Consider the following 13,819-nt stretch of genomic DNA (forward strand, 5'->3'; position numbering starts at 1 on the left):
GAATTTGCAAAAAAAATTATTCATAGGAAATCAGTAATGAATCCTAACTGTGTGTTTGACTATCATAATATTCCTGTATGGTGTTTGAGAGAATATATACCAAAAACAGTAATGATGATGGTGATAATCTGTTCACTTAGTGGAATCTTTTCTAAAGAAAACAAAAACAATTAGTGTTAATTTCTAATGTAATTATGGATTAATTAATATTTGCAAACCTGTACAATATTATTATTATTATTACTACATGATACCTCCAGAGAGTCCAAAGACTCATCGAGGGAGGGCACCTGCTCTACAGCTCTATCATCCAACCAACTGCAATGAACTGCAACCACACCAATGGCATCTATCGCTCACCACCACCACCACCACTAGTATTTTCACAGACAATCACAAACATCCATGCCCACAGCGGGATTCGAACCCACAGCTTTTTGGTTGGAGAGCGAGTGTGCTAGCCACTGGCCAACCAGGCTGGCAAAAATATATGTAAATGAAATAAATTAAATTAATAAATGAATTAAATAAATAAAAATAAGTGAATCACAATTATTAAGGTTACGATAAGATTGCTTATTATAGGAGTTCCAATTTTTGATATTCTTATTGCCTTTAAATTGAAGGATAACCTTGAATGGAATTTTATTTTTATTCTGTTTTTTGCTTTCAGCTAACAATTCATTAGTTGATTGATTGTGTGTTATGATACTTGATTAAATTAATAAGTTAAAATAATATTTAGTCAATACCTTTATTTATTTATTGTTTAAATTTAAATGATCAAATGATCTTCGAATCAAGAATTCCATATTCTGTGAATCAAGAATTCTGCTTTGTTTATACACTTTTAAATGTGCCACATTATTTAGTTGATTTTATATTCTTTTCCATGAGGTTAGTCAACATTTTAAATAAATTATAGTATTATTAAACCAGAGTATTAAAATTCTGTTTTATGAATAGCACTGTTTATTGAATTTGAAAATAAATTAAGAAACAGATTGTTTCTTAATTTAGTTGTGCTACAAAAACAGAGAGTTAAAGTTCTTGTTAGCATTGAAGTATATTTAGTCTATTAACTGATTATTATCTGATACATTTAGCACAGTGGTTCTTAATCTTTTTTGCCTGGCACTCCCCTTTCAACTGATTGTATGGCCTGGTGCCCCTGCTCAATTTTACACTAGGTTAATGACTCAATAAGATAATTATAATATATTATTAGGCAAACCTTAATTACCATCAACATATTTGAACTGATAGTTAATTAAAATTAACGACTCTACAAATTAATTTTTATTCAAAAAAAGATGTAAACTTACTGTATTTAATAAGCCAATCATTAGTGGCTGCCTTGAGCTTGATGATATCCTGCTAATTTTTCAATATGGTTCAATGTTTGACAAACGAAGTCTCCTCTTTCACTTATTTGCAATCTATTTCGCTGCTTAGCTACCAATTGCAACATGATGCTGAATCCTTTTTCAAACCAAGTATGAGAAGAAAAGCAATGATTAGTAATTTTATTTCTTGCCAAAGCTGAGGATACTTGCATTGCATGTTTGGTCAGAATCTTTCATACTCATGCTGTTGAAATTGTATTTGAGATTCAAAATCATTTTTTAAGTCAATAAATTCTTCACACAAATTTGGATGAACAGAAGTGGCATCAGAAAGAAATGGATTTATGACCCAATCAGGTAGTTTAAGCTCATCAAAGTCTTTGAATCTGATCATGAAGTCTTCTTTCAGTGTCAAAAGATGGGAACAATAACAATCCAAATCTATATCTAATATTAAATCATCTATTATTTGTAGACTTAGGAACTGCAGAAAATCTCGTCTTGCAATGCTCTGCTTGTAGAATGTTAATTTGCTGATAAAAGCATTTAGAATTCCCTTTGCTTTAATAAGATTTGTGTTGCTTCCTGCAATTTGATGTTAACCTCATTTAATTTGGTGAAAATATTGGAAAGATATTTTCCAATATTTTGGTTGACACGATGTCAACCATAAAAAAAGGAATTTTTTAGAACATTACACATGTTCTCATCACATGAATTAAGAAATTCCAAAACAGTATCATAGAGATCAGAAAATCCAGTATTGTAAATCAAAAATAGGAATTGTAATACTAAAAATAAGACACCAATTGTTTCTGAAAGAAAACCATCTAAAAGAATGTTTATTCCTGTCATTGTAAAAAAAGAATTTAGCTTGATGTAAAAAAAAAAAAAATTAAATTAAATTTAAAAAAAATTATTTTATTTTATTTTTAATTAATTAATTAATTTATTTATTATTTATTATTTTTTTTTTCACCAGAGGTCACACCAGTAGAATAACGTGATCAAATCATTGTTTCTCTAGCTTACAGTTAATGATGTAACTCAGCTTGTTCTGTATACTTCTGTACGCTCCAGATGATGATCTTGGTGTGAAGATCGAAATGTCGGGATAATAAAAAAGTTTTTTTAACACGGTTGTAAATTCCATAAAATTTTTAAAATGAATAGAGATCATTAAAGCATTGTAGACAGTTTCCATTTGAGAGCCATCTAACTTCAGTGTGTAGCAAAAGACGCTCAAATTCCTCTTCATTTTCATGGCAAAGTTCCCAAAAAATACGGGTATTCAATGACTGGACTTTTATTTTATTCACTGCTTTAATAACATCATCCAAAGTCTTATTTAGTCTGCCAGTAAGATGTTTTGCAGCTAATTGCTGTCTATGAAGAATGCAGGGAATTGTAAAGATATTTAGAACTGCTTCTTTTAAATGTGCTATAAATCCACGGTGATGACCAATCATAGCTGGTGCTCTATCAGTTGCACACTCAATAATATTTGTGAGAGGAATGTTTTTAGCATTAAAAAGTCTTTAACAATTTTACAAATTGTAGAACCTTTTGTGTCTATTTTCAGTTGTTCAGCAAATAGAAACTGTTCAATAATTTCTTCATTATTATTTATATAATGCACATAGGCCATTAACAAGGCTTCATTATCATATGTCTTTGATATTCTTCATTATCATATCATATACTATGGTTTTTAAGTCATCACAAAGTTTTTTTTCAATGAACTTTGTCATTTCGTCAACTTTTGTTGATACTGAACTATTGCTGTGAGGAATTGACGTTATATTACTTTTACCTGAGCCAATCATCGTATCTAAAACTTCATTTATAGCCAGTAAGATGAGAGTTTCACCAATAGTTTCACCAAAATTAATTGCTACATTCCACATGTAGCAATTAATTTTGAAAGTTTGTAAGACACAACAAGTCCCTTCTCTTGTTTGGTTACTTTGTTTTGCAACCAACCCTTTAAGTCCAGTATGATTTTTAAATTTAGTCTTTAATTTACAAAAGTACTTCACATCCTTTTTTGCTTTATTTGGATGCTTTGTTCTTAAATGCTGAATCATTCTAGAAGGCTTCATTCCTTTATTTGAGAAAGTTTTTTTCACATATTAAACATATTGGTAACTCCTCATTATTTATAGATGGAAGAACTTCATATTTTAAATATTCACTTGATGACGCTTTCTTTTTTCACTCATTTTAATAGGCTACAGTGCTACACAATATCAACGAAGTTCGCTACATGATACCATGGGCTAGATGTCAACTGCAAACCAAGGTTGTCGGATAGGCATTAGGAAAATAACAGATAAAGCTTATAAAAGTAGTGGATTCTGCTAAAAATAGCCCAAATTAATTATTTTCAAGATAGAAAATTCAGACCAAAAAAGTAGCCCAGTTACTTAACTTTCAATGTAAAATTCTAAAAAAAATAAGTAGCAAAGAAATTTGAACAGTCTTGCCAGACATACAATATTCTGAACAGTCTTGCCAAACATACAATATAAATAGGGATGCTGGATTAAATATGGAATTTTTTACTTTATTATACAGATAGTATTATAATGGTAGTGCCCCCCCCCCCTCAGCTCTCCCTAATGCTTACTGCCCTCCTCAGCATTCACAGTGCCTGCAGGGGGGGAACTACTGCCCAGGTTAAAAAAAAAGTATATGCTTTGTAATTTTCATTGATATTGTTTATTGAACTACTTGACATCAACATATCTGTCATTTTTATGTATTTATTTTATTTATCAGGGTTTTGAAACTGGTGTTGGTGCATTAATGAAGCTTGCAGTAGACAGATTTCCTCTTAATTTTAATTCTTTAATATGCTTGTGCTGTTCTCTTGCACAAGCTGGGAAGTCTAGTTGCGAAAAGGTATTTGTTATTCAGTTTTTTTTTTTTTTTTTTTACTAGTTTGGGATATTTTTTGGTAATATATCCCGTAGTTCAGAAATGAATAATTTATTGATTTTCAAATGTTTTGAAAATACTGAAACATTTTTTATTACATTTCATTTGCTATGTTTTTGAATAATTAAGTGTGATTTGTTTACATACGTCATAGAAGTATGATATTCTTTTATGCAGTATAAACATACTGCATAGAAAAATATCATTCATTAGTATATTTCAGGGCATACTGATAAAGGATGACTTAAAAGGATAACATAGTCAATTATTATGTACCAAAAATAGTTCTGGTACATAATAATTGAAAGGTGTCTTATGTAAGCTGGTGACTATAAAACACAAAACTCATACACTGAGTTATTAACGTGATGAATTAATAGTAATGTGACAGTTTATTGATAAATCCAATAAATATAGATATATAGAGATATTACAAATAAAATCTATTTTAAACAACAGAATAATCAAATCTGGTATGATGGGTAGCAAGCTGAATAGATTTATATGGAATAAGAGATAAATTAGCCAAAACACCAAACTAGCAGTATACAAGACAGTGTTCAAACCAGTTTTAAGTTATGGATCTGAGAGTTGGGTTAGAAATAAAGCACTTGATCAAAGACTAAAGATCTCAAATATGAGGGTTCTGAGAATAATTAGGGAAGTGAACTGATGGCATCAATGGCAGAATCATATTAAAAATGAAGATATTAGAAAGGAACTTGACATTTTTAGCATTCAAGAATGTGTAAGAAGAAATCTAAGGTGATATGGCCACTTAAATAGAATGATCAAGGAAAGAGAGAACCAAATGGTTTCAAACAGCTGTCAAGTTAGGGAAACCTTGAAGCAGACATGTTAATTAAAGAAATATATGGGCTTCTGAGTAAAGTCCATTATTTTTTAAGTAGTGCCATAATATCTAGGTAACTCTGATGCCAAATGTTGTATACTGTTGCAAGTTCTGGTCATTTTTGAAACTTTATACTTGCAAATACTTATCTTACTTAGAGTGCTTTTTTTTGTTAAAAAAAAAAGTTCGTACTCATTCTTTTGTACTCATTCTTTGCAAGCAGGAAAAATCGAAAATTAGAACAATATAAAAAGAAACTACTGTGTAGTACCTTAGAGAAATTAAATGCCTTATCTCACCATATTGAAAATCTAACATTCTCGTGGAAAGGCTTAGATGTTGGTTAATGCATTTTTACTAAACAGCTTAAGGAAATTACAACGTATACTAGGATATACATTAAAATAAATTTTAATCAGAAAACCTTCACCCAATTGCCCAAGAATACCAACATTGCCCGCTAAGGGGCACCATCAGGATATATATATACACATACATATATATATATATATATATATATATATATATATATATATATATATATACATACATACACATACTTACACCAAACAGAAAATGCAGCTGTTTAACTCTGAGGCTTCTGTAGTGAAAATAAAAAGAGGAGTTAGACAAGGTTGTATCCTTTCACCAAATCTATAAGTGAGACAACAATGAAAAAGATTGAAAAACAAAAAACTGGAATTAGTATCAATGGTATAAAATACAACAATCTTAGATATGCTGATTGTACCATTCTAATAGCAGTAATCCGAAATAAATTAATCAAATTACTGGTACTAATTGAAGAAGGTAAAGAATTTGGATTAGATATAAATGCAAAAGAGACCAAATTTATGAAAATCTCAAAAGAAAACAGATCCAAGCCAGATATATTCATAAACAATATGAAAATTGAACATACAACAGAATACAAATATTTAGGCACCTACTTTACTGCAGATGGAAAGCAAGATAAAAAAATAAAAATAAGAACAGCCATAGCTAAAGATGCCTTCTGGAAAAATAAAGATCTGCTCAGAAGTTCTGTGAGTATCAAGACAGAGAAAAGAATGATAGAACATTAGTGTGGCCAGTTTTCACATATGGAAGTGAGACCTGGATATTCAAGAAGAGAGTAAGGCAACAGGTAATGGCCTTTGAAATGTGGTGCTATAAGAGAGCTCTGAAAATCTCATGAACAGAACATGTGACAAATACAGATGTTCTACAAAGAATGAGAACACAGAGATCTTTATTACAGGAAATGATCCAGAGAAAGATGAGATTGGCAGGACAGAGGATACTAACAGTTTTAGAAGGAGAAATTATGGGAAAAGAATCAAGAGGCAAAAAACGAAGGACATGGTTTGAAGATATAAGATCATGGACAGGATTATATGGCTATGCAGAAACAAAAAGGAAAGCCACCAACAGAGAGAAAGAGAACTGGAAGGACATGGTGCTGCACCCTCTCACTGGGGAAGCTACATGAAGAAGAAGAAGTGAATTTTGGGGTATTGGTAAGTAAGCCGTTTATGTAAGTTACAAAAGAATCCAAAGTGTCTTGCCTCTAGGACCAAATGGCAAAAACATCATCAAGAAAGTGTAACCACACTAAGGATTTGTACATAGCTGTGGTAAGTATTTTGTTCTTGAAGTGTTCCATGTAAAGCTAAAGGGGGAAACCCATTGCAATACCATTAATCTGTTTGTAAAATAGATGGAAGAAAACTAATGTGCTGTGTAGTTGTTACAGATCAAAAAGATTATTTTTAGAATCAGCAATTGCTATGAGGCATTCTACTAACCAAAAGACTCTGTAGCTCAGTAGGTATAGACAAAGCCCTCTGGTCAGAAAGACCTGGGTTCAATTCTCATCCATGATGTAAGGAACCTTTATCTGGCCTCTTTTGACTAAAGGTGAGTTAGCCAGTCTCATATGAAAGTGGAGGATTTTTTTCATCTGGAAACTCAGATTTTTCATCCCTCAGAACAGGAAGACTGTCCCCGGTAACACACATGAACTTAATCATAAGATACCTTATTAGGAGGGCTCAACCTTCTGCCCCCAAAGGGATGGAGGAGAAAAAGAGGAACCCATACAAATAAATAAATAAATAAATTCTATTAACCTTAACAAGTATGGCTTCATTAATTTGCTAAAAATGTAGGAGACTGTTATCCTAAAATCAACTACACAACTATACTTTTTTTTTACAACATTAGAGGGTGCCAAATTAGAACTTTAGATATTTTGTCCATTACAATTTGAATGTTTCACTTGCTCATTGTCATACGTAAACCATAACATGTTATGCTCTGCAGATGCTGGTTTGAAATCCAGTGAAATATAAACCAGTTAATAAACATCTTTTTATAATTTAGTTCATTTGGTGTTGTAATACTGTTAAAATTAGTCATGGGTTGCTTTTGCAGTTTACTTTTCTTTACAGTTCTTCATTTGTTGCCCTTTTATCCATCCATTTCATAGTAATTTTCTGTAACATGTTCTTTTACGAATGCCAGTATTTATCTCACATAGTCCTGAACCATTACCCATGTCGCACAACTATAGAAATAGCATGAGAATATGCATGTTTCAAGCAGTCTCTGGGTTGTGGCAGGGCTCACTGATTTACTTTTCCATATCTTATCCTTTGTCTATAGGTTTATTTTTGTTATTCGAAATTACAGTCCGAATCATGCATGATGTTGCTCCCTAGTAATGCAAAGCTCCTAACTTCTTTCAGCTCATGTCCATTGACCTTTATTTGCTTTTTCATCCTTCTCTCTCTCTCTCTCCCTCCCTCCCCGAATATCATTGTTTTAGTTTTTTTTGGTGCTCATTATCAACCCATACCTCCTTCCTTTTCACTAAACTTCATCACTGTTCTCTCTAGTTCATCTTCTTCAATAATGACTCTCATCTTCAAATCGTAAATTATTGATTTTTATACTTTGAAATGAAATTCCCCTTATATTCTCTTTTATGACATCCATTATTCTTTCCAAAAGCATGATAAAGATGCTCAGATATTGAGTATCTTTGTCTTGTGTCTCGTTGTCCCAAACCATCTTGTTTCTCCACAGTTTCTCAGAGCAGGCACTTTCACTTTCATTAATATTCTTCAACAGACATATCAGGTTCCTGTCTACTCCATAAGATTTGAGTATAGACCATGACACTTTCTGATCAGTGCTGTCGAATGCTTGCTTGAAAGTCATCAAAGCAGGCATAAATATTTTTATGTAGGGCTTTCTCCACAATTAATCTTCACATTAATATTTAGTACAACAGTATTCCAGTCTCTTCTGAATCCTGCTTGCTCATCTAGATTTCTTTCCATTAGTTTCCTTATTCTTTCTGTTAATATTATCATAATATCATCATCATGCAGTTCAGTTTGTTCTTTTTTTGTGAATGGATATTAGAATTGATCTCATTCATTCTTTTGGTGAACAAATCCCTTCATCCCATGCAACATTACACAACTGTCACAGTTCATCTATCATCACCTTGCCACCATGCTTCAGCATCTTCTCAGTGGTCTCAAATTCACAGGGTTTTATCTTTCTTCAGATACGATACTGTCTTTACGAATCCTTCAGTATATCTTTCTCTTCCTTTATATCGTAGCTGTGATATTTCCTTCATCAGTTAACCTCTTTTGGACCATGACATCTCCTTGTGTCTATAACTCTGAGTTGTATATTATCCATCTCTGTTCTATTTCTTCTGCATTCATTAAGATTTCACTCTTTTTATCTTTTCTCTGCTTTGGGCTCCATTTCTTGTTGATGTTTTTGATCACCTTGTATACGTCTCTTGTTTTGTATTCATATTTATTGATATTCTCACACTGTTCCTCTAACCACTTTGATTTATCTCCTCTAACTGCTTTCATCACTTTGAATTTTGTTCTATGCTTTTCTTCCATTTCCACAGAAATATTTCTTCCAATCTTTAATGCTCTTTTTTTTCTTAATGTGTCTTGTGAGAGCCTTTTCTTCTTTGACTTCTCTGGCTTTGGGAGAGACTGTTTCTTGCAGACATCGCTTTGTTGTTCCTATCTTCCAGTTCCTTTTTCTGTAATGGATTTTAGTTCTTTCTCAATTTTCTTTGATTTCTGAGAATGCTCTATATTTGTTTCTGTACTTTATTAAACCATATTCCAATTTCTCAGAGTAAGTGTCCCATTGCTTTTTATAGGTCTAGAAATGCTAATTTTTAATTTTCTTTAATGCTAATTTCTTGGTTTCTGATAGTGTTTTTATTTCTTTTCTTTTCTTTTTTTTTTGGTTGTTTCTGATAGTGCATTTAATTTTTGATATACCAGGGTGTCAATTTTGTTTTGCATTTTCTAGTTTGTTTGTGTCCTTGTCTTCATATGCTTCTTGATTGTTTTAAATTCATTAATAATCTTATCTTCCTCAACAATACTAATTATTTTTTAAAATTGCTCTTTTACTCTACTTTGGTAAAGTATCTTTATACTGTCTTCATGTAATAATTCTGCCTTAAATTTATTGCCTCAGATTTCTTTACTTTGCTTTTTGCTTTACTTATACACTGGTGTCCAAAAGCCAAGGACAAATTACATTTTTATCTGTATATGAAAAAATTTTCATGACTCGCCAAATGTGGACATAAATTTATTGCTAGCATACTAATAATTTATATTACACAAAAAATGTGTTATAAATTTCATACAAATCAAATTGCAATATGTTTTTGTCAAAAGTTACAAATTTCCTAAGGATGTAGTCAAGGAATTAATGTACAGAAAACTATGCGAAGAGACATTTCAGTGTGGAATATGTTCATCCCAAATTGATATGCAGCTATCACAATGTCATACCATGCTTAGAACCAAGGGATTCAGGAGTTCATGAGGCAAACTGACCCAGTCCTCCTTCAGATCAAGGATAAGGCCTTGTTTGTTTTCCAGAGGGGAATTTTGAGTAGCAATGCATCTCCCTGTTCTGTTCCAAATGTATTTTATGGGGTTAAGATTTGGGGAGTGTACTAGACACTCAATTTGATTAATATCGTCAGTCTCCAGAAGTATCTCCACTGCTCACATATGATGTGGTGTGGTGCTGTCCTCCATAAAAATGAGTTCTTTGTCTACAGCACCACTGAAAAATTGAACATTATGTTGAAGAACTTCATTGCAATATCGTTCACTAGTCATAGTCCCTTTTTCTAACACTAGCTTGGTGCATCCATTAAGCATGATGCCTCCCCACACCATGACTCCAGCACTGCCATATCTATCCCTTCCAAGAACATTCTCGTGATGGTAAGTAGTACCACTTTTGCACCAGATCAAGTGTCATCTAAAATCGGAGGAAAGACTAAAATGACTCTCATCTGTAAAGAGTACATTAGTCTGATAAAGAGCCAAGAGGCTATTTTTTTCCAGCAGCATAAATTAAGTTAAGGGGATAATAAATCCCTCATTATTTTAAAACCGGATACGAAACTCGGAGATCGAAATCTAAGAGTTTCATGCCGAAGAATGGTGAGTCCAAGCGTAAGTCAACACCTGGTGTTACACCTGATATCTTGAGAATGTAGAATTCTCAGCTATCATGGTGTAACATGAAGAATAAATAAATTAAAAACCCTGCATAAAAGATAATAGATGAATTATTTAAAAGAAGAAGAAATATTCTTGCATCCAATAAAATATATAAAATATAAAGGTGTTTGTTGAACTAACTAAAAAAAAAAAAAAAAAAAAAAAGAAAGAAAAGAAAGAATATATTAATGTTCTGATATGATACAAGAGAGAAAATTTAACTAAATAAGACAGAAAAGGATTAGTCATAAGAGATGGTATGTGAGAGGCTAGAGATTAAAATATTAAGTAAATTCATAGAGAAATTTTGGAAAGGGGATTAAGTTAGAGGCTAGCAAAAAAAGAAAAACAACAGACTATCGCTCAGGGCCGATTCCCGGATTGAGACATCGTTACGGGCTCGCCGACCAAAGGACGTTTGGTAGAAAAATGGCACCCTAATTGGTCAGTGAAGTAAAATCAAATAAGGAGTGGGGAAAAGAAGTTAAAGAGGGTGCCGTTAGGAGAGCAGGTATAAAAGGGTTGGACCCCCCCCCACGAGACTTTTAGGCTTGGAGACCTTTTTGGCTTTTGGTTTTTGGTTCTGTTCCAGGAGGGTTCTTCGCGAGCTCCTTCGTATGAGTTTCACGGTGTTTTCCTGAGTGGCGAGATTAGAGTTATATCTCCGTCGTCACAACACGGAAACAAAAGTGAGCGGAATTTCGGTTCCGTATTTCCTATGTAAGAAGCGAAGAATGCCATATAGTCGATATGCTTTCTTTTCCTTTGTGTTTTCTTTTCCACAAAGGATATGCTTTCTTTTCCTTTGTGTTTCAACTTCAGTGACAACCACGAAAAGGGGAAAGCCGTAAAGAAATAGATATCCACGTCGCGAGTTGCACAGCCGTTATTTAGACGATTCAAAGTGTGTCCTGAATAACGAAAGGTAAAGACAGCGTAGGCATAGTTCAATTCAAAAGGGAACATAGGAGAAGCAGATTATTGGAGAGGTTATACCAGGATACTTCGATCAGAAAAAGATAGAGGCCCATATGGAAAACTCAGGAAAGAAAGGTACTGTAAATTATATCTCGTGTTAACTAAGATTCGTCTGTATTAGTTATCATTATTCTAATACTGAACTGTTGAAGTGACCAAGAAAACAATACTAGGACTTTAGTATCTGACAGAATATATTGAAAGTAAGCTGGCTAGTGTTAATGTTATATGAGTAATTAAGTGTCCTAAGAATTTTGCATGTCTTCTTATATCGTATAAGAAAGTTTAAATGTCATAGTTATGTGTTAGTGCAGTAAATCGTTTAGTTAAGCTACTTAAGTTTGGATAGTTAAATAGTGTGAATTAATCTTATATGTCCATGTCATATGAAGTTATGTGTTGAATGTGTATGGCAGCATGATTGTAATACCCATTATAGGATCATAGCTTAATTATTTATGATAAGCTAATGTCAGTTTGTAAATATTTAGTATAGCATTGAATTGAGTAATAACTAAAATTTGAATTGTACCATGTTAAGGAATTTAATAAACCTTTTTTTCAATGATAAAACAGTTGTCTGAAATTGCTGTTCAATGCACCACTGCAACATTGTTTCACTTTCAGACATATTTTAGTTCTTTCTCCTTGTTTTTGTATATAATATCTCAAACTAAATATCCCAAAAGGCGCAGTATAATACAAATATTAGGGGTACTAAGGTGAGAAATAACTTAAGTATTAGTAAATTTTTTGGTGATATCTCGAGCATAGATAATAGTAGAACATAGATGAGAGGAAATTACTAGTTAGAATAAAAATCATAAAATGGGACACAACACTGGGTAGTACAACACTAGGGCAACTCGGAGCAGGGTGCAGCAAGCTCCATCACTATCCTTAATATTTTCTCATAATGTAAAACACAACTCCTAGGAGATGTATTACTGTTTTACATTATGAGGAGAGGTCACTACCCAGACAGGTTTTGACCTTTATTGAGGTCTCATCAGTGAGTAGGTAGATCTGGATAATACCAAGGTTTAAGTGAACTGAACTTACATACCCTTACTATACAAATTGCCAGAACGGTGTACCCGTATATTATTACTACGATAAAGAGCCAAGAGGCTATTTTTTTCCAGCGGCGTAAATCAAGTTAAGGGGATAATAAATCCCTCATTATTTTAAAACAGGATACGAAACTCAGTGATCTAAATCTAAGAGTTTCATGCCAAAGAACTATCAACGAGTCCAAGCGTAAGTCAACACCTAGGTAGTACAACACTAGGGCAACTCGGAGCAAAGGTGGAGCAAACTCCATCACTAGTAATACAACAGTAATACATCTCCTAGGAGCTGCGTTTTACATTATGAGAAAATATTAAGGATAGTAATGGAGCTTGCTCTACCTTTGCTCCGAGTTGCCCTAGTGTTGTACTACCCAGGTGTTGACTTACGCTTGGACTCGCTGATAGTTCTTTGGCATGAAACTCTTAGATTTCGATCTCCGAGTTTTGTATCCAGTTTTAAAATAATGAGGGATTTATTTATCCCCTTAACTTAATTTACGCTGCTGGAAAAAAATAGCCTCTTGGCTCTTTATCGTAGTAATAATATACAGGTGCACCGTTCTGACAATTCGTATAGTAAGGGTATGTAAGTTCGGTTCACTTAAACCTTGGTATTATCCAGGTCTACCTACTCACTGAGGAGACCTCAATAAAGGTCGAAACTGGTCTGGGTAGTGACCTCTCCTCATAATGTAAAACAGTAATACATCTCCTAGGTGCTGCATTTCACATTATGAGAAAATATTAAGGATAGTGATGGAGCTTGCTCCACCTTTGCTCCGAGTTGCCGTAGTGTTGTACTACCCAGGTGTTGACTTACGCTTGGACTCGCCATTCTTCGGCATGAAACTTAGATTTCGATCTCTGAGTTTCGTATCCGGTTTTAAAATAACGAGGGATTTATTATCCCCTTAACTTAGTACATTAGTCTATTTGGGATCTTGTCCAGTTTTATGGATACAACACCACTGAAAATGTGCTCTATGATGAGCTGTGGATAAAGGGACACTGACTACTGGCCTTCAAGCGTATAGGCCTACTTGT

At 33.1% G+C, this 13,819-nt stretch overlaps 1 protein-coding gene across 1 annotated transcript in view; it reads left to right on the forward strand.

Moving 5' to 3' along the window:
* LOC150098437 (nucleoporin NUP188-like) overlaps positions 1-13,819 on the forward strand; it is a 197,558-nt gene that overhangs the window by 181,376 nt on the left and 2,363 nt on the right. The window contains exon 18 of the mRNA XM_090405211.1: positions 4,128-4,250. Within this exon, the coding sequence (XP_090261337.1) occupies positions 4,128-4,250 (123 nt within the window). The remainder of the gene's footprint in view (positions 1-4,127; positions 4,251-13,819) is intronic.

Source organism: Typopeltis vanoorti, chromosome 15, assembly GCF_054136105.1.
Source record: "Typopeltis vanoorti isolate ZY-2024b chromosome 15, IOZ_Tvanoo_1.0, whole genome shotgun sequence".
In the NCBI taxonomy this organism is placed as follows: domain Eukaryota; kingdom Metazoa; phylum Arthropoda; class Arachnida; order Uropygi; family Thelyphonidae; genus Typopeltis; species Typopeltis vanoorti.